General features: G+C 46.3%; 1 protein-coding gene across 5 annotated transcripts in view; it reads right to left on the bottom strand.

Annotated features, from left to right (window-relative positions):
* Positions 1-5,093: 5,093 nt before the first annotated feature.
* The window catches only part of SPTSSB (serine palmitoyltransferase small subunit B), a 66,872-nt gene continuing 51,268 nt past the window's right edge, over positions 5,094-20,697 (bottom strand). For 3 of the 5 annotated variants that reach the window (XM_081911446.1, XM_081911448.1, XM_081911447.1), the window contains 2 exons: positions 20,111-20,171; positions 5,094-7,116 (listed from right to left, as the gene is read on the bottom strand). In XM_081911446.1, coding sequence (XP_081767572.1) covers positions 6,842-7,084 — 243 coding nt within the window. In that variant the 5' untranslated portion in view covers positions 7,085-7,116; positions 20,111-20,171 and the 3' untranslated portion in view covers positions 5,094-6,841. Of the gene's footprint in view, positions 7,117-15,561; positions 15,698-20,110; positions 20,172-20,443; positions 20,463-20,697 lie in introns of those variants that run through there. The other 2 variants (XM_081911449.1, XM_081911450.1) reach the window with 2 other exon arrangements.

Here is a 20,697-nt window from a genome sequence, read left to right as displayed (position 1 = left end):
CAGGTAACCTGCCAGACAGGAGATAAACAACATATTTCTGTTGTAGACCATCCCTTTTTGTGATGTAGGTATGATGTGTCTGGGGTGGTGGTGGTCTTGAGCTACACCCCTTCTGTTATGTATGTATGATGTTTCTGGGGGTGGTCTTGGACTCCAGGGCGGGCAATTTAAAATGTCTATACAAGGGCGGGCACACCTGGGATCTGGGTCCTCCTCCTCCTCCTGCATGTGAAAGGGGCACCCTGTTTCAACAGTTCAATAAAGATCAAGCTGCTTTGCTTCTCAATATTCTCTGGTTGGCCTCTGTTATTTTCTCCGACCGATGGAGAACCTATAAAGTACTCTGTAAGGCCTCTTGTGTCCCTCAGAAGGGAATAAGGGCAGATTTTTGTTTATTGCACAGGAAAGCCTCATTGCAGAAGCGGCTTTCTGTTCCTAAAGGCTCCATGCAGCCTCTTTCAAGGGCTGTCTTTGCCTCAAAGCACTTTATCCTGATGTTTGTTAATGGCGACTGCAATCAAATTGTAGAGGCATCCCAGAAGCATTGCATGCATCCATTCAAAATGTGCAGAGGGGCAAGAAGGAGCTAATGAGACAGGGGACTCGGAAGAAGTACCACAGCAGTTTAGGTCAGAAAAGGGAAAACAACTGAGCAAGACGGGCTTTCACTGTCAACCTGTGCCTGAAGCTCCTGCCTCCCAACAAAGCATCAACACAGAAAGCCTTCAGACAACAGGGCTTTTCACAGGCCGTTCGCAAATAACTATTTCCATGCAAAGTAGAAACGGCCATGTTCCTTCTCCTCAGAAGCAGAGATAATCAAGAAAGGAAATTGTGCTGTAGAAAGTTACCTAGAGACCGACACAGAATGAATTTAAAACAGGCTGCATTGGCTGCTTCCAGACAGGGAGGTCTTGTACTCATAAATCACTCTTCTTCTGTAGCCTATGAACAGAATCCCAATTGGCTTTCCACACTATGGATACTGCATTTTTCTGCATGTTCATCTTGTTATGTTCCATCTACTGCACAGTGTTGAGTGTAACATACTTTCTGTAAGGAGAGGAAGGTCCAGTTCACCTCAGTGGACATTTGGGGCAGGGGAAATTCTGAGCAATCCTTAATAATAAGAACTAATTATTAATTTTGCTTTAGGCATTTTATTCATTTAAGTGTAGTAGCTTTTTGACATCTCATGGGTAATAATGGGCTAAGAGTTCAATTATTGTTTTTGAATTAGAACTGTTTAGTGGAAAACGTTGCTAAAATGGTGATGATCAGAAAACAGCTCTTTTTTTAAAGCATTTACTGCTACTACAATGTTATGAAACTCTCCTAGAAAAGCATGGAACCACTATTATATTTAAACATATATATATAGCTGGGAAAGTATTTTTGCACTAATTAATGTACTGATTAAAACATGACCTATAAAATAGTATTTCTGGAAAAGTTAATAGTGAACATGTGCCAAAAGCTGTAATGGGTTCATCCTTGCCCACATCAAAACCATAGCTTTTGAAAGAAAGAGGATGAATGGGAAGAGCATCTATTAACTGTTGAGTTTGCACCAATCTTCTGTCCTCCTTAAAAAAAACAAAACAAAAAAAAAGGAAGCAGACTTTTTGTGCCAAGGAAAATAAGATGGAAGCAGAACCTGCAAAATGTGAGTGAATGAGGCATGGCAATTCCACAATAAACGCATCATACAGAAACAGCCACTGCAGGTGTTAACACCTCTTCCAACCTGGGCTGCAATCCTGCACCTATGTGCACAGGAGGACAGGGTGAGGAGTGGCTCCCATAGGAGGTCTCCTATGTCAGAATGCAGCTATATTGGGCACATGGATTGATGTGCTTGGAACATTGAACACAGATGATGAATATCTGCAGAAGCATCTGACAACCCCTTCTTCCCCAGATCTGCTGGCAGCTCACACAATTAGGAGGGGCTGTGGGATGCATCTGAGCATGGGAAGAGCTCCCAACGGACGTATCGTTTCATTTCTTCCCCATTTTGTATATCTACTGTTTCTTCCAGAGGAAAACCCAAAGTAGGAAAACAGTACTAAATATAAAAATGCGGATCACTCAAAGCAAAACATAGCAATTTATCAAATGCTATAAGCAAAACGTAGCAATCTATCAGAATAAAAGGGCAAGTCAAAACTCCAGAGTCATGGCATCTGTTAAATCCTTAGGAATTCATTTAACAATTCCCACTGACAGTAAAATAAGGCTATGTACACACCAGCAGCTTAAAACTCAGGAAGGTGATTTCCCCCTGCTCCACACACCAGGAGGAGAGAGAATGGGGATGTCTTCACCTGATGCACATTACCTGATTTGTTTTCTGTATAATGGAGTTGTCATCTGCATGTGTGCAACAGGGGGGTTGAACCTGGAGCCTTCTGTATGCTCTACCACTGACCTATGGCCTTTCCCCTTTTGTCTGAGGTTCATCTCTGGGACATCTCTGAGCAGAGCTGGGAGAGAACCCTGCCTGAAAATCTGGACAGCCACTGTCCAGCCACTGGAGATAATACTGAACTAGATGAACCAATGAGTGGCTCCACATAAGGCAGTTTCCTGTGTTCAAATGAAAAGCATAACACTACTATATGCACAGAATACAATGATTATATTATCCACCTTTGGTCCCCACCCGGCAATCAGCCATCACCAGTGGCTCCTAGAAGCTGCCAGCATGCGACAGAGGCCACACCCCAGGAAAGGGTTTAGACTGGTTGGTTAAACCAGGTGAGGGTAGCCAATGGGTCTCAAACCATGGGTGAATTAGGGACTTCCCCTGCATGTGAAGACAGGCTCTGGCAGATTGAGCAGATGAGGCCAATAGTGGGTCCAATGGTCAAGAAGGTAGCTTCTGCACATGCTGTAGAGGGGGCAGATGGGGCTTGTCAACCTGGGAAGGTCTTCTTCTTCTTTGGTGATCACTCGTAGCTGAGTAAGATTGTCTTCCATAAACACGGTTCCTAAAAAGGGCTGCTCAGTCATGGATACAGCTGCCTCGTTCCTTGAGTCAGAATGACTGAATCTGTATCCACTGCCCATGTGCTGGTTCATGACTAGGGGTTTCCAGATTTCACAATCCTGCCCCCGTTACCACTTGCCAGTCGCCATGGGACTTTTGGGGTTTGGGTTGGGTTTTTGGAAGACGCCTGTGTGTGAATTTGTTTTATGTTGTGTAGATCAGTGCACACTGACCAATGCACAGTCTTCACATTAGGGCTCTGTTCCGATGGCATGAAGTAGTCACGACTGCAGCCTTCATCTGCCTTCACAGCTGTTGTAACATACAGCTTGTTATCATCCGCCTGTTCTGCCGTTGAGGACTTCTTGGATCATTCTTTGTCTAGCTCCTTCCCTTTGACCTTACCACCTTGGGTGACCCTGCTGGGAGTATGAGAACAGGGTCATAGGAACATGCAAGCCCACTCACCACGACAATCTTTTTTTATATATATAAATTTTTATTAAGGTTTTTTAATACAAATGCATATTTAATAAACAACATTGATTATTTAACATCTTTTCATTACTACTTTGGACCCCCTCACGTCTCCCGCTCCCACTTGCATCATTATAAAATTGTTTCCAAGCAAATTATCATTTTGTTTAGAATCTTAAATCCATTCATTTAAACACAATCTCTTCCTTTCTCCAAAAAGGAATATATACTTTCCTTATTTCCCTTATCATTAAACTCACATCTAATTTGATGGTAGAAAATTGTTTCTACTCTGACATCCTTGTTAACATTCAACCAAATTACAGTACTTTTGTAAATAAATCTTGAATTTCTTCCAGTCTTCTTCAACCCTCTCTTCTCCCAGGTCTCGGATTCTGCCAGTCATCTCAGCTAGTTGCATATAGTCCATCAGCTGCATCTGCCATTCTTCCAGTGTGGGTAGATCTTGGGTTTTCCAGTTCATAGCGATGAGTATCCTTGCTGCCGTTGTTACGTACATAAAAAATGTTCTGTCCTTCTTTAACACATTCTGGCCGACAATGCCCAGAAGGAAGGCCTCTGGTTTCTTGGTAAAGGTATACTTAAACACCTTTTTCAGCTCATTGTATATCATTTCCCAGAAGACCTTCACTCTAGGGCAAGTCCACCAGAGGTGAAAGAATGTTCCTTCATTTTCCTTACATTTCCAACATTTATTATCAGACGAATGGTATATTTTGGCCAATTTAACTGGGGTCATGTACCATCTATATATCATTTTCATTACATTTTCCTTCAGAGCATTACATGCAGTGAAGTTCAGCCCAGTGGCACCATGACAATCTAAGGTAGCCAATCTAGGAGAAGGAAAACTCTGAGCCAGTGTGGTGTAGTGGTTAAGAGCGGTAGTCTCGTAATCTGGAGAACCGGGTTCGAGTCTCCGCTCCTCCACATGCAGCTGCTGGGTGACCTTGGGCCAGTCACACTTCTCTGAAGTCTCTCAGCCCCGCTCACCTCACAGAGTGTTTGTTGTGGGGGAGGAAGGGAAAGGAGAATGTTAGCCGCTTTGAGACTCCTTAAAGGGAGTGAAAGGCGGGATATCAAATCCAAACTCTTCTTCTTCGTCTGAACCTAAACCTCCATTGCCTTGAGGGATATCTTCAGGAAAAGAAAAGGCTAAGGAGAAAACCCCACACAAACTTGGAGTCCCCAAGACAGTTGTATGGTGCCTTGTACACCTCCTTTTGGCAACTCCTGCAGCCAAGCTGGTAACAAACATATTGTTCTGCTTTCCTTTGGACCACAGCAGCAAGGCCAAGGGGGGGGGGTCTTGTCATCTGGGTAGCCCAGGACCTCCATACACACTGCCCAGGCTTGCACCCCAGGTGCTGCTAACACAGCAGTTTCACTTCACCCACGGATGTACACTCCATTCTCTCTCGAGATGGACAGAGGCCAACAACAATTAAGAAGCAAAGAAACAAGAGCATAAAAATTGCCCGGGGTTCGTTTAGCGTTACAAGGAGTGACAATGAACCTGTCTTAACAGCTGCCTTCACCCCTTCTCTCACTATGAATGGAGTGAGCAGAATTGCATCCCTAACAAATGATACACAGGCACCTCTTAAAATAAACTTAACTTTATTCTTGTTTCTGCAAAACAGCACACATGTTCAGATCTCTTAAATCTTCAAGACACGTCTTTGTGACAGAAACAATGTAACTTCCTTTTTTTTTTACATGCAGTGTCTCACACAGTCTGCATAAAAGAAGCAATTTCCTGATATTGCATGTAATTTTGCAAACACTGGGTGTCATTTACATTTAACACTTAAAATCGCCTCCAGCAGTTGTAGAGTTGCGCATTGCTGCAAGAAGCACATCTAGCGGATATGCAAGCTTGCCCTGTGTGGCATTCATATTTCATTTAGATAAAAGTATAACATTGACACATTTAAAAGGCAAAAAGAAAAGTCGGCCCAAGGGCAGCTTGCTTTTTGCTTTCTAAAAAGGGAAATCTCAGTATTGAATCTTCCATATAAATGCTTTTAGAGCCTTTGCAGCTATTTGGATATTGCTTCTACTTCTAGAATAGCATGAACACATGCTTTATTTACCTCGTGTGAAAAGTAACAGAATAGGAAGTAGTTCTGTATTTGGCATTCAGCAAGGTGAACTCCATGTTGCAAGGCAAAACAACAACAAAACCTTCACCGTAAACAACAGGTACAGCTCCAAGTCTGTTCCCTGCAAAATGTCAAGATTTTAAAAAACATATATATTGCAATGGCTCCTCCCCTCAAACCCAGATACACTTTCCTGTCCTGACAGAACTATAACATACAGTATTTGAGATACAGGCTCTTGATTATTTCATGTTTGGGATCCAGAAGGAGCTTTACTTGAGGGGAAAACACTTCTACTCCCATAAGTCGGCCCTCCACCCCATTTCTGCCAAGTTCTGCCTCAGTGGCAGCCACATGCAATACATCCATCACTTTTGTGGAGGGTCCCTCACAGGACCAGTTTTTTGGGAAGGTGGGGAAGCAAAAGGGCTGCTGTAGGAGGAAGAGGAGAGAATACCCCTCTGCGTAGGCAGATTTCTGCTTAGCCTTCGCCAAACCAGGTGTGTGTTTCCCAATTTTGCCCTTCTCTACTCAGAATACATAAGCTGAAAGTCATCCCTTTAAATCCAGGTGTAAAGTCCTATATAAAGAGCTACTTTATATGTGTCATCAGGGAAGAACTGGGCTTGGGGAAGCATCACAAGAGAAAAAGTTACTGAACTTTTATAAAAGCATCGTTTTCAAAAGAAAAAGCCTTAAACGTTGTAATTGTAAGAGTTCTTCTTACAAAAATATCCACAGATTCCTTCCTGCTAGATAGGGAAACGCTCAAGGTATGATGTGTGCAAGACAGGTGAGCGAACCACATGCAAGCCTGACCCAACAGTGGTTCCCAAAAGGTGATAATGAATCAGGTTCACTAGGCATTTCAGATGTGTCACATAGGAATGCAATTCATACAGAGGTTCTTAGCAAAGCAACACATTACAAGGGGAAGTTGTCACCAACATCCCAAACCTAGGCATGTCTACTTGGAAGTAAGCTGCGTTTGATGGGTCTTACTCCCAGGTAAGCTTGGATAGGATTGCAGCTTTAAACAGAATAGAAGATGGTCCAATGAGAGAGAGACAGCTGGTATTTAGGGCAATGACAGCCTGGCTTGGTTAAGAGAAGGCGGAATCTGCATGCACATCAACCCACATGTTCAAAATTGCTTCCAAAACAAATACAGTCAAAGAAAGAGGAAGACTGTGGTGTTTGTTTTTTTCCACTGCATGCAAAGAACTGCTCGTTGGTGCTGGTGGGGTCACTCCATAAGTGAAGCAGTACTTTCGGGTTGACTTCCAAATATCTGCGAGAAGAACTCAAAAGCCAAACGGATGTGGATGGGAATGAAGACGTAAGCCGTGTAGACCACCATGGCAACCACCGTAATTGTGATGGTGTGAAACATGGATTGTTCCCAGGGCTCCAGGACGTAGCTGCAGGTGATCAGGAGATACTGGTAATACAGCCAGTAGATGTAATCCTTCATTCGCTTCAGATCCATCGCTGGCTCAGGCTGGCTTCAGGAAAGCGGATCTGTGAGAGAAAACAGGAGAGTATAGCTGCAGAGAAGAGAAGGGAAAACCTTGTAGCAGGGAATCTGCAAGACTAGAATTACCAGTGCTCTTTGCAAGGCAAATGGGTTGCTACCCTTATTTGCATAACGGCTTAAAAATAACCTGGGGTGCTGGGTTTTTATTTCACAGCTGCCCATTAATCCCCATTGTCAGGGAACTGCCATCTAAAGCGCCGGGGGCGCAAAGGCTCACTGAGGTTGAGAGAGGAGTAGCAGCGGAAGAGGGAACCAGTAGAGGGCGAGCAAGAACTCCAAGGGAAAGTGAGTCGGAGGGATGGCTCAGAGACGCTTCCAGCGAAAACAGTGGGGAGGTCTCAGGACCTCCTATAGGGACACCCACACCTCGCCGGAAACTGTCACGCCGAGAGGCCAGACGACGTGTTTCCGTTAAAGAGCTTTTATGTTGGAAAAGATTCCGAAAGCAGCCACTTTCGGATTCTACTAGTGATTGACGCAGCCATGCTGGAGGGGCTCCGTCACAGGCAGAGGTTTGAAAACCTGATCAAACTCTGAGGGACTTGCATTTTACGCACAAGCAGCTCATCGTCCCATCACAGCAATCCGAAAGTCACCGAAAGCCAGCTTGTGCAGGGAGAAGCATCATGAGCAACCCAGCCGGAACCGGAGGAGCAGGAGCAGCTGGAGGGGGTCCAAGCCTGGAAGAAAGGTACAGGGCGTTGGAGATCCAGTTGGCGCTGCAAACGGCGAGGCTTGAGGAGAGGAGGGCTCAGGATGCAGAAAAGGGAAAGGAGAAAACCACCCCGCTCGCCAGAAAGGTACCAGGATTGGTGCAGAAATTCGGGGGGGATCCCAGGAACTATCATGCCTTTAGAACAGAGATGCAATACGCTCTAAACTTGCAGTTTGATGACTTCCCCGACGAGGAATCGCGAGTGGCTTTTGTGATTGGCCATCTCGAATCCGGGGCGAAAGATTGGGTTAGACCCCTGATGGCAGCGAATAATGAGATCCTAAAGGACACGAGGAAGTTTTTTCGTGCCATGGACCTGATGTTTTCCAGCGATATTGAGCAGGGGGTGGTGCGAAGGCAGTTAATGGCTTGCCAGCAAGGAAGCAGATCTGTCCGTGAGTACTGGACTGAATTTACTATGCTGATTCATAAATTGGGGTGGGACCTATCGGCGGAGCCCATCCAAATGCTTTTCGAAGAGGGGCTTTCTTCAACCGTCAAAGATGAGCTTTCCCGGGGGCCCAGGGCGGAGTCTATGGATCAGTTAACCAAATCTGCGCTGTCCATAGGAGCGCGCCAGGAGGCGAGGGCTTTGGAAAAGCGGGAAGGGAAAGGAGACCGTTGGAGGGAGTTCCGCATTCCAGACATTCCAGAGCCACCTTTCCCGCCGGCAGAGCCGATGGAAGTTGGAACAGCGCGGGCGCGCGCAGTTTCAAATCCCAGTGAAGGGCGGAAGAAGGAGGGAAAGAGCGCCAAGAGATGTTATCTCTGCCAACAGCCAGGGCACTTTGCCAGAGTCTGCCCACAAAGAAAGGAATGGCAAGGGATGGCAGGAGCTGTTGGGGGAAAGGAAGAGGAAGGCAAGGAGCAAGTAAAAGCCAACGCCTGGCTGCCACCGTCAGGGCACAGCAGCCAGGCCAAAGAGCAGTGAAAGTGCCCACGCCGGAACCTCCCAGACCCGCTTTAGTGATAGAGGTGTTACTAGAACTGCCAAACGGACACCCACTAAAGATCAAGGCGCTTTTGGATTCAGGCAGCTCCTGTAATTTCATGAGTAAGGAGTTTGCAGCTGAGCATCAGATACAGACCATCCCTTTAAGTAACCCCTTGCAGGTGACTACGATTGACGGCAGAGAGCTGTTGGGGGGAGAAGTTAGCCAACAGACTGTCCCGATGATAATGAGGGTGGCAAGGCACACCGAACAGATAGCGTTTAATGTGGCCATCCTGGGAGGAGCGCCCATCATTTTGGGGATGAGCTGGCTGGCGCTACACGATCCGCTAGTGGGCTGGCATCAGAGGGTGGTCTCCTTTGGGTCAGCGCATTGCCTAGAACACTGCAAGGAGGGGAAGGTTTCGGGAGGAGACAGAGTCACCCTAGCCGGGATGGAAGTAATGGACAAAGGGAAGGTGCCCCCGCAATACGCAGATCTGAGCAACGTATTCAGCGAAAGGGAAGCAGACAAACTGCCACCGCATAGACCCTTTGACTGTCAAATCAACCTACTCCCTGGGGCCCAACTCCCAGTAGGCAAGCTGTACGCCATGTCAGACAGGGAGATGCAGGAGCTGAGGGAGTTCATTGACAAAAACCTGAAGCGAGGTTTCATCAGAGAGTCCCGAGCGGTGGGGGGCAGCCCAGTGTTTTTTGTGGACAAAAAGAACACAGACAAACCGAGACTGGTGTGTGACTTTAGGGCCCTCAATGCAGTGTCGGAGCCCCTGGCTTTCCCTATGCCCCGAATTGATGACATTTTGACCAGAGTAAGGAAGGGAAAGATTTTTACAAAGCTGGACCTGCGGGGGGCGTGCAATCTGATACGCATAAGGAAGGGAGATGAATGGAAGACCACCATGTTTACCCCTTTGGGAGCCTTTGAATACCTCGTTATGCCCTTCGGTCTACAAGGGGGCTCCGCGTGTTTTCAAGCTTTTATAAACCACGTTCTGGGACCTTTGCTCTACAAGAATTGTGTGGCCTTTTTAGACGACGTGTTGGTGTATTCGGAAGATGAGGAACAGCATGTGAGGGACGTTCGAGAAGTGTTGGGCAGGCTGCAAGCCAACCAGCTGTGGGTGAAACTGGAGAAGGGCCAGTTTCATACCAAGGAGGTGGAATTCCTGGGGTACCGCTTGTCAGACAAGGGATTGGCCATGGATCCAGGCAAGGTCCAAGCGGTACTGGAATGGAAGACACCGAAGACCAAGAAGGACGTGCAAAGATTCTTGGGGTTTGGGAACTTTTATCGGAAGTTCATCAAGAACTTTGCCCACTTGACGGCGCCCATCACCGACTGCCTCAGCAGCAAGAAGAAATTTGTTTGGACGGTAGAGGCGGATCGAGCCTTTGAAGAACTGAAAAGGGCTTTCGCCTCGGAAGAACAACTTCTGCATGTGGATTTACGAAAACCCATGAGAGTGGAAACCGATGCATCCGACCGGGCGGTAGGGGCGGTCCTTCTTCAACCGGGGAGGAGTGCGTCGGAGTGGAGACCGTGTGCCTTCTTCTCGCGGAAGCTGAATAAATCCGAGAGGAATTACACGGTGTATGACAGGGAACTACTTGCCATTCACGAAGCATTCCGGAGGTGGAGACATTTATTAATTGGGGCACAACACAAGGTGCAAGTGTGCACCGACCACAAGAATTTAGAGTATTGGAGAACAGCTCGAGTGCTCAACCAACGACAAGTGAGATGGGCACAGGAATTCTCCAAATTCAACTTTGAAATTTGTTATGTGCCAGGCCCAGAAAACGTCAGGGCGGACGCGCTCTCACGCAAACCAGAGTATTGGGAAGGGGAGGGGGTGATCGAAGAGAGACATGTCATCCCTGAGGACCGCTGGGTGTGTGGGGCGGCGCTGGTGGGGCAACGAGAACTGGTAGAGGAAACGGAAAATGATGAATATGCCCAGGATAAGCTCAGAGGTCTCAGGGGGGAGGGCGAGAGTCCCGGAGGTTTTGAGGAAAGAAATGGGGCATTGTATTACAAAGGGGCACTGTATATACCCGAAGGTGAATTGAGGGGGAGAGTACTCAAGCAGTTGCATGATAGCCCCACGGCGGGACATTTTGGACAACACAAGACCATGTGGTTGGTTACCAGGGAATTTTGGTGGCCTAAGGTGAGGGAAGATGTAAGGGAGTATGTAAGAGGGTGTGACCAATGTCAGCGAGCCAAAGGGGAAAGAAGGGCGCCGGCAGGGTTATTAGAACCATTACCCACACCAGAACGGCCTTGGGAAGCGATATCAATAGATTTTATGACGGATCTGCCAAAGTCCAAGGGGAAAACAGCCATCATGGTAGTAGTAGACCTGTTAACTAAGATGTGCCACTTTGTAGCATGCTCACATGCAGTCACAGCGGAAGAAACAGCGAAGTTGTTTGTAGAACACATCTTTAGGTTGCACGGGGCTCCCTTGAGGGTGATCTCAGATCGCGGCAAACAATTTACTTCCAGGTTCTGGAGGAAGCTCATGAGCTTGCTGCACGTGGAAGTCAATTTTTCAACTGCCCGGCACCCTGAAACCAACGGGCAGGCGGAAAGAGCAAATGGCATTCTTCAACAATATCTGAGGTGTTATGTCAATGACAGAGAGAACGATTGGGTCGAAAAGTTGGCGTTGGCAGAATTTGCCTACAATAATGCGGAGAATGTGTCCACAGGGATGAGTCCCTTTTTGGCTAATTACGGGTGTCACCCCAGGGCATTTCCAGGGGAAGGAGGGGAGAGATGGAGCGTCCCAGCGGCTGAACATTTTGTAGAAGAGATGGAAGCGATCCATCATCAGCTCCAGCTCAACTTAGAAAGGGCTAAGGCACAATATAAGAAGCAGGCAGACAAGAACAGAAGGGAAGGTGAAACCATAAGGGTGGGGGATCAAGTGTGGTTGTCAACCCAAGGGTTGCCGTTCAAAGGGGGTTGTAAGAAATTGAGGCCCAGAAGATTGGGACCCTTTGAGGTCATTCAGCAGGTCAACCCGGTAGCTTTCAAACTCCGATTACCCAACCACATGAAATTGCACCCAGTGTTCCACAGGTCGTTACTGTCACCATACAGGGGGGGACGTGAAGGGGAGTACGTCAGGGGACCAGCCTTGGAAGAGAGGGAACGCCGCAACCATGTAGCGGAAATCCTCGATTCCAGGTGGAAGGGAAATCAGGTGGAGTATTTGGTGGCGTGGGAAGGGGAACCGGAGTCAGAAAACACCTGGGTGAATGCAGAGGAAGTCAATGACGAGGTTTTAACAGAAACGTTCCACCAAAGGTTCCCGAGGAAACCTCAGCCGATAGCAAGGTTTAGGAGGGAGTATTTCGGCACCACCGATGAGGAAGAGGAAATGGAAGGGTTCGCGGAGTCGGAGTTGGAAGAGGGAGTGGACTCCGATGACGAAGATTACCGAGAGAGTAGGAACAGCAACAAGTGGAGGGAAGTGTTCGCGACGTCGGAAGATGAGGGAGGTTCTTTCAGGGGTTTTACCTCCTCACCGCCAGTAGGGGAGGAGACGGGAGGGGGTGAAGGGGGCCCTGGAGGGGAGGTGGATGTCAGGGAACTGCCATCTAAAGCGCCGGGGGCGCAAAGGCTCACTGAGGTTGAGAGAGGAGTAGCAGCGGAAGAGGGAACCAGTAGAGGGCGAGCAAGAACTCCAAGGGAAAGTGAGTCGGAGGGATGGCTCAGAGACGCTTCCAGCGAAAACAGTGGGGAGGTCTCAGGACCTCCTATAGGGACACCCACACCTCGCCGGAAACTGTCACGCCGAGAGGCCAGACGACGTGTTTCCGTTAAAGAGCTTTTATGTTGGAAAAGATTCCGAAAGCAGCCACTTTCGGATTCTACTAGTGATTGACGCAGCCATGCTGGAGGGGCTCCGTCACAGGCAGAGGTTTGAAAACCTGATCAAACTCTGAGGGACTTGCATTTTACGCACAAGCAGCTCATCGTCCCATCACACCCATCATCAGAGGTATGTTAATACACAGGAAGACCAGTGAAAGGCCATGGGCTGAATATATGTTTGGGTGCAGGAGGTTGTCTACAAGTGACTATCCTAGGGGTAGCCAAGATTATGTCCTCCAGGTGTTATGGAGAACAGCTCCCAGCATCCCTGCCTGCTGGCTTGAGGCTTATGAGAGTTGCTTTTGTTTTCCCCCCAACCTTACGGTTTAAAAACAATACAAAATGAACACTTATCTTAAAAAGCATTTCTTTTTGCAGTTTTATATGTTTCTACGCTGCCTTGAGACGTATATAAAAGGTGATTCATAAATATAGCCATCATTATCATCTGATGGATTTAGCACTCTATATCCTAGAGAGTATTTGCAGGTGTCCAGATTGCTGAGGAGCTCACACATCCCAAGGTGTCACAGGAGTGTGTTTGTCAGTAATCATACAGTTCAAAATTCAGGTAGGTAGCTGTGTTGGTCTGACGTAGTCTCAATATATATAAAAAATTAAAAAATTGTCCAGTAGCACCTTAGAGACCAACTAAGTTTGTTCTTGGTATAAGATTTTGTGTGCATGCACACTTCTTCAGATACATACAGGTGAAACTTGATACATTAGAATATTGTGGAAAAGTTCATTTATTTCAGTAATTCAACTTGAAAGGTGAAACTAATATATGAGATAGACTCATGACATGCAAAGCGAGATATGTCAAGCCTTCATTTGTTATAATCATGATGATTATGGCGTACAGCCATATTAACAATATCAGAAAATTAGAATATGAAATGAAATCAGCAAAACAAGGATTGCAAATAGATCTTTCGCTAATGGGGCCTCCTGCTGTCGCTGCACCGTTGGCGCGCAATTTCCATTCTTATCCAGGCGCAAAGTTCTTAACCTGGAGCAACCACTTCCTGGTTAGAAGAGTTTGTAACCCGAAGCGTCTGTAAGCTGAGGTACCACTGTATTAAGGCAGGGTTGGTATTCAGCTAAGTTTAACTCAGCATAAACCTATTGAAATTAATGGACCTATTCCCCACCCCCCCATGGGTGTACTCTATGAGTAAAATTAGGTCATCCTAAGTATTTATCCCTGAGTGCTCCAAGTCTCAACTCAAGCCATATTGCCCAATAAGTGCAATGTCACAATCCCAGAGCGTCACTCCAACAGCACTGCAAGAATTTGCAGGATTCAAATGCTCAAAGCAACCTTATTAACTCTGAGCTAATCCTTTGTTGTCAGCATCCGAACAGAAGCCAACAGAGCTGGTGCCAGCGTCACTGAAAGAAGGCTTGAGTGCCAGCATTATGAATGTAAAAAGCTTCCAAATTATCAGATTGTACCAGAAATGCCTTAAGCTACTTTGAATCCCTGTGCAAAATGGAGGGGGTGGGGTCATCCAAATAAATCATGTATTGTACCAAGTAAGTGGAGATCAGAGCAATTATCATCGCACACGTTACTTCAGGTTCCTTGCTGTCTGGAACAGTTAACCAAGTTTGAGAGCATGACGATTGGAGGGCGTCATTGTGCCTTGACTTTGCAAAGGGCATTCCTCTATCTGAAGGGCTGTAACCCTTCAGCACCGCAGGCCAAATTCTATGGAACTCCCTTCCAGTCAGGGTGCAACAGTCTCCCAATTCCATGGGCCACACAAACACCTGAGGTCACTGTTAAAGAGTACTCATGGGAAGTGCGACAAAATATTGCTGGGTCTCTTCACTTCCTTGCAGGAAAATCATAGAATCCCAGAATCGCACGGTCTCTGCCATCCATTAAGGCAGACCAGAACCAGAAGCGTGAGCCCACCAAAACTCTTAATCAGGCTGAATTTTAACAAAACAGAAGCGTGGATGGGATGGGGAGAAAAAGCTGTCTTGGTACTGAAGCCATAATGTCTGTGTTGGCCAAACATTTATCTCTGTTGCACAGGAGGGGCATGGCTACAGGGGCATAACTATGAGGGTTGTCGTAAAACAGCACCTGCACTTCAGAATTTGCCACTGCATCACAGTCTTGGAGCAAAACATTATAAGGAGTATCTGAAAAATGGCTTTGGCTCCTTGGACCCAAAACCAGATTTTCCAGCTTTTCTGTTGCATACCACTGCTCAGATCAGTTTGATCTACTAAGTGAAAGATTGAGGGCTTCTTCTTGAAGGGGAAGCTCACATCTTGCTTACTGCCTGTCTCCTTTAGAGAAATATTTCTATTCCTGGCCAATGCCCATTTAATTATTGGGGCCTGAGTGGCAAGCTACACATGATACTAACTAAAAATATGGGTAACTAAAAGGATAACTAAAAATATCAAATCAACACAGCTCTGTCGGGGATGGAGAATAGGAACAGGTTGCATTAGGATGGTGCTGCAAGAAGAGTTAATGTTTTCCTGATGGCAACACCCACCCAAACAGTTTATGGTCCTGCTTATGGTATCTGCATTGTGCCCGATTCCCCTGGCCAAAAAAGCAGGCTTTGGTGGGTCAGCACTTCTGATCACGGGTTGATAGGATTAACTCTAGTGGCACAATGCCCCAATCTAATTTATCCTGCCCTTCCTTTATAAGGCTTAACAAAACAGCCAGAGAGTGGATCATTGGTCTCTGTAATGGGTAGAGTTTTGGCTCATTGTGTTGGAACGAAGCAACTTGAGGCAGGAGACACACTGACTTGTGCTTGCTCTCTTAGTTGATTTTAGCTCTCTTCGCCACATCTTGACAGTTTTGGAAAATTCCGGGTACCAGTCAAGTATCTCACCTTATGCACAAGAAGTGGAAAAGAGCGCCCCGCTCCCAGGGTTATCACACCAACAATCCATTGCTCTTCTACTGTTCTCTGTTAAGTTTTGTCAGATTACAGCAACCGAGAACCAGAGCATTGTGGAGTGGGAAACGAGCCCAGGGGTCATCTAGTCCAACCCCCTGCAATGCAGAAATCTCAGCTAAAGCATTCACGGCAGATGACCATTCTTCTTAAAAGCCTCCAAGGAAGGAGAGTCCACCACCTTTCATGGGAGTCTGTTCCTATGTCATACAGTTCTTACTGTCAGAAAGTTCTTCCTGGTTTTTAGTAGGAATCACATGAAGTCATTGGTTTGAGTCCTTCCCTCCAGAGCAGGAGAAAACAAGCTTGCTCCATCTTCTATCTGCAACTACAGTGGTACCTCGGGTTAACCTGAAACTGTTCTTAACCTGTGGTACCACTTTGGCTAATGGGGCCTCCTGCTGCCACTGCTGCACGATTTCTGTTCTCATCCCTTCCTCCCCCACAACAAACACTCTGTGAGGTGAGTGGGGCTGAGAGACTTCAGAGAAGTGTGACTGGCCCAAGGTCACCCAGCAGCTGCATGTGGAGAAGCGGAGACGCGAACCTGGTTGTTAACCACTACACTACACTGGCTCGAGGCATCAATCTGAACTGTGAAAGCACACTTGATACATTGTCAATGGACATAAGAAAATAGTCCCTGCAGAGGACTGAGTTCACAGGCAACCAGACCTGCAAATGTGAAGCAGTAACCAATTGTATACAATAAAGGTTGGCTGTCTCAAGTAACATCATGAACCCACTCTCCAGTTGCAGCTTTCCAGCTCTTTGTTGTTGTTTTTGAAACCTTTAAAGCAATGAATTTACATGAACACGTGCTTTAAAAAAAGGTAGGGGTGGAAGGAGAAAATGACACTGAGATCTGCATCTTAAATCACTGCCACATCTATCTATCCAATGCAAAGCATGGGGGAGCCGATATCCACAGAATCATAGTTGGAAGGGACCCCAAGGGTCATCTAGTCTAACCCTCCCCCAATGCAGGAATCCTCACCCACAGTTGTTCCTATGTGGGATCGAACCACCAACTTTCTGGTTAACAGCCGGACGCACTGACTCATCGCTCTCAACACGTTTTTTTTTGTTTTTTTAAGGGAACACAATCTTATTTTGCAAGACTTGTTTAGCTATTATTTTAGGATATACCATGGAGAAACCCAACTGTACCGGGTTTATTAACAACACACACACACACCGAATATCATAGGAAATGGTCAGGGATAATGGGAGTTGTAGTCCAGCAACATCTGGAGAGCTCCACGTTGGTCATCCCTGTTCTGTAAGTGTTAACTTCTTTTGCCACAGGATAAGCATATTTGCAGAAGCTTTCCGTTTTAGACTATGCTTTCCATACGCAACAACAAAACAAAGGAAGCGGGGTTTAAAACAAACCAGGATCACAGGTTGCAGGCTGTATTTCATCTGCATGCCTTTAATACTGGAGAGGTCACATATGTGATGCCTCAGAGTGGTCCACAGTCAAGAAAAAAAAAAGCAGTTGAGCATCTTTGGACTCATAGCAGCCAACTCCCAATAAAATATTTAAGGGGGCTGCCCCCTACAGGTTGATGGGCATTGCCATTCAGATGGTGTGTGTGAGAGCCATATCCTGTGACTGATTATTCAGGATGGTGCTTACCTGTCCCCCCCCATATTTTATCCAAGTTAGCACCCATTTGGAATGCTTCCCCATGCACCTTCTTTGCAATCTCATCCTCTCTCTATCTGCCCTCAATGTGGCTCCTGGGCTGCCATTGGCTCAAGAGGACTCAATCCATCATTCATTATATGGGCAGAGAGTCATTCAAACAAAACAGACAAAGAATAAAAACATGATAATTAAAACATCCATTCACGGTGCTCATATCGACAAGGCTGCAGATCTGAGCCCCGTAGGGGACAGCTGCATATTCCTGCAATGCAGAGGGTTGGACTAGATGAACTTCAGGGTACCTTCCAACTCTGCAATTCTATAATGTAATGAAGAGGATAAAGACATGAGGTGCAAATTGCAGTCAAAATGATAGTGGCTTAGGAGAATTCAAGTCAGATGCTAAGGTCCCCACCACAGAGGCAAACAGAAATAGTTTCTCACTTCTTGTTGAGATCAAGGTGTGGTGATTTTTTTTGGGGGGGGGGTGGGAGGGGAGAGAATCTGTGCAAATCAGCCTAATATCAAGGTTTTCAGAATATTCCACCCCTAAACAAAACGGGTCTTCTAAAATGCCCCCATAAAAAAATCAAAAGCAAAAATTGAACACACGTCAAGTTTGAAGAAGCGTTCTGCAAAACTCGAAATTTAGCTTTCCGCTTTATGGGTTTTAGGTCATTCTGATAAAAGCACTATGATACTGTTTCCTGTATACTCAGGCAAAGCAAACTTTACTCCTCAAGTGATTACAGTTGTGGTGTCATGACCGTGCTATTACATGGGGCACTCCTATGCATCTTGGATTAGAAACAGTAGTAGGTGGTGCACATTGCAACTGGAATGGCAGAGAGGCAAGCAGTAGGTGGAGACAGAGACAACCTGGCTGGCTGTAAGTAAAGATGGCAGGTAGCTGGGGGAGGCTGAGGGCAGACTGAGGTTGGTGGGGCAGTGCCCCATTGCCCTGAGAGTCTAGTCTCCACTGCTAGCGGGTCTCGCTGTGTTCAATGTTCAATGTTCCTCTATGGAAAAAACTTTGTAAACACTGGCAAGTTGGGGAAGTGGTGTAATTATATCAGTCCTCTACATTTAAGGAGATTTTTAAGGCCACATTAAAATACACACACTGTCCCTCTTGCATCAAGAATTGGCACAGTTCAAGAATTCTGTCATTTTACCATCCCGTTATGTACAAGAATGGAAATTTACAATCTCTTTATTACATTTTACACCAAACCTTTCTTCTGTGTGTTATACATCGGGTTCCTTAGATAGTTCTCCCTACATGGGAACCAACCAGACCTTCTTAGCTTCAGCAAGACTGTTGCATTATATGGACTCAGGAAAAAAGTCCTGGGGTATTATGTGGTTGGACAGCTAGAGGCAGTAGTGGCAAGGTTTAACAAAACTGTGGGGCAGAAAGTGAAGCAGACAAATCACTGGGCCAACCTGAAGCAAGCAAGGCCAGCCTGGATTGAGTGGCTCATCTGCTGTCCAACCATTTATTCTGCTTAGCTGAGGTTCTCCCCAACTCCAGCTCAAAGCAAAGGGGTGGGTGGGATTGCAGCCTTACGAGTCCTCTCCCATTTCTTGGGGAAGAGATGTTTCAACTACCTTGTTCCTGGGCTTTGTGAAACTCATAAGGCTGGGTAGTTTATAAGCAATTAAGAACTCACGTGAAGATTTTTGCTCTATAACATCAAGGCATCAGTGCCAGCCCACAAGATGCAACAACAATTTTAATGTTTTTTTCCTAAAGAACAACACACCACCTTTAGCCCCGAAGAACAGTTTTGTAGCTGTCAAAAGCTAATGTCCAGAGCAGTGTTTTGAAGCTTGACCAAGCAAGAGAGTGCTTGCCTCACTGATAATACTTTTTTAAAAGGATGCAGCCCATACATAGTGCTTTACCAGTACAATCCTGTGCCTAATTTGGAAGTCAGTCCACAAGAAAAATGCCTAAACCCAGAGTCAGGCAATACCTTTATGAAGACCAACGGTAATGTCACAAAATATTTATTTATTGCATTTATATCCCACCCTTTCCGCAAGGAGCTCACGATGGCATACCTGGTTCCCCCCCTCCCCATTTTATCCTCACAACATCCCTGTAAAGTAGGTTAGGCTGAGAGACTGTGGGTGACGCAAGGTCACCTGGTGAAATTCATATCTGAGCAGAGATCTGAACCACTCTGATCACCACACCACTCTGACTCTAGCAATGTGGGGAAGTTTTCTAGTTCTCCAGAATGCTTCACCAGATGGGCTGGCAAAGCTGGCTTGATGTTGCTGCCACAAGCCCCTGTGCTGGGTCTTAAGATGGAGTAAAAGAAGAGATAAGCCCACCTGTAGCACAATCCTAACCACGTCTACTCAAAAGTAAGTCCTGTTGGATTCAGCGGGACTAATTCCCAGGTAATTGCAGGTAAGAGTGCTGTCTTAGGATCCCCTCTGATACTACTTATTTTGGAGAAAGCCACACCCAGCTCCGCAAGGGTTGTGATGACATGGTTACTTCTTTGTAAGCATACATAGGTTTGCACCATAGATCTCACTGTGTCTAATGGCAACACCCCCCCCCAGATTATTCCAGGAATATATTAATTCTGGAATAATCTGGGGTGTGTGGGTGTTTGTTGCCAGTGCTTTTCTTCTAGAAAAAATGGCGCCCGTACTCACCATGAAGTTGTTATAGTACGTGCCACAATTTTAACCAGTGCTTTTCTTCTAGAAAAAACGGTGCTGGTACACCTTTTGTACCTCCAGAAGAAAGTACGGTATGTTGCTTAATAGTAATAATAATAGAAATAGAAAAAAAGAGAAAGAACTCACCACAGTGCTTCAAAAGTTAGGCGAAGGATGCTCCAAACTTCTTTACTGACTGGACTCTTCACTGCACAGAGAGATCAGAGAATGGAGTAAGGAATTTCTCCACCTACTCTCTGGGCTGCTATCCACCCACTTTGACTGCTAACCCAGTTCCAGAACAAGCAACTGACAGCGCAAACAAACACACACGACTTGGTCCACCTTCCTAGGGAGCAGCTTCTCAGCATGCGAATTCTCCTTTGCCACTACTGGCTGAGAGCCAAGCAGCACCCTCCCCAGCAGCCAGCGCAACCAACAAAAATGCACCACCTATACTGTTGGGTGTGTGGGTGTTACCCTGAGCACATGGAGCCTCTGTTGATGCTTCCACCATACTGCAGCTTCAGTTCATATATTGGGAAAGGGCTGTTTCCTCCTCTATGGCCAGGGATATTTAAAGGAGGGCATCACGTCGGCAGGGGTAAGGTGGCAGGGAGAGAGACGTGTGTCTACGAAACCAGGAGAAGGAAAAACACCAGGAAGGTTGCAGGCATTTAGAGAGGGGGGGGGGGGAGAGAAGCCTTTTCATTTTGCTTTCAGCAGGTTCTCCC

Source organism: Podarcis melisellensis (genome assembly GCF_964234715.1).
Source record: "Podarcis melisellensis genome assembly, chromosome: 5".
In the NCBI taxonomy this organism is placed as follows: Eukaryota; Metazoa; Chordata; class Lepidosauria; order Squamata; family Lacertidae; genus Podarcis; species Podarcis melisellensis.
Note: the sequence above shows the minus strand (reverse complement) of the source record. Positions and strands in the feature narration are given on the sequence as shown.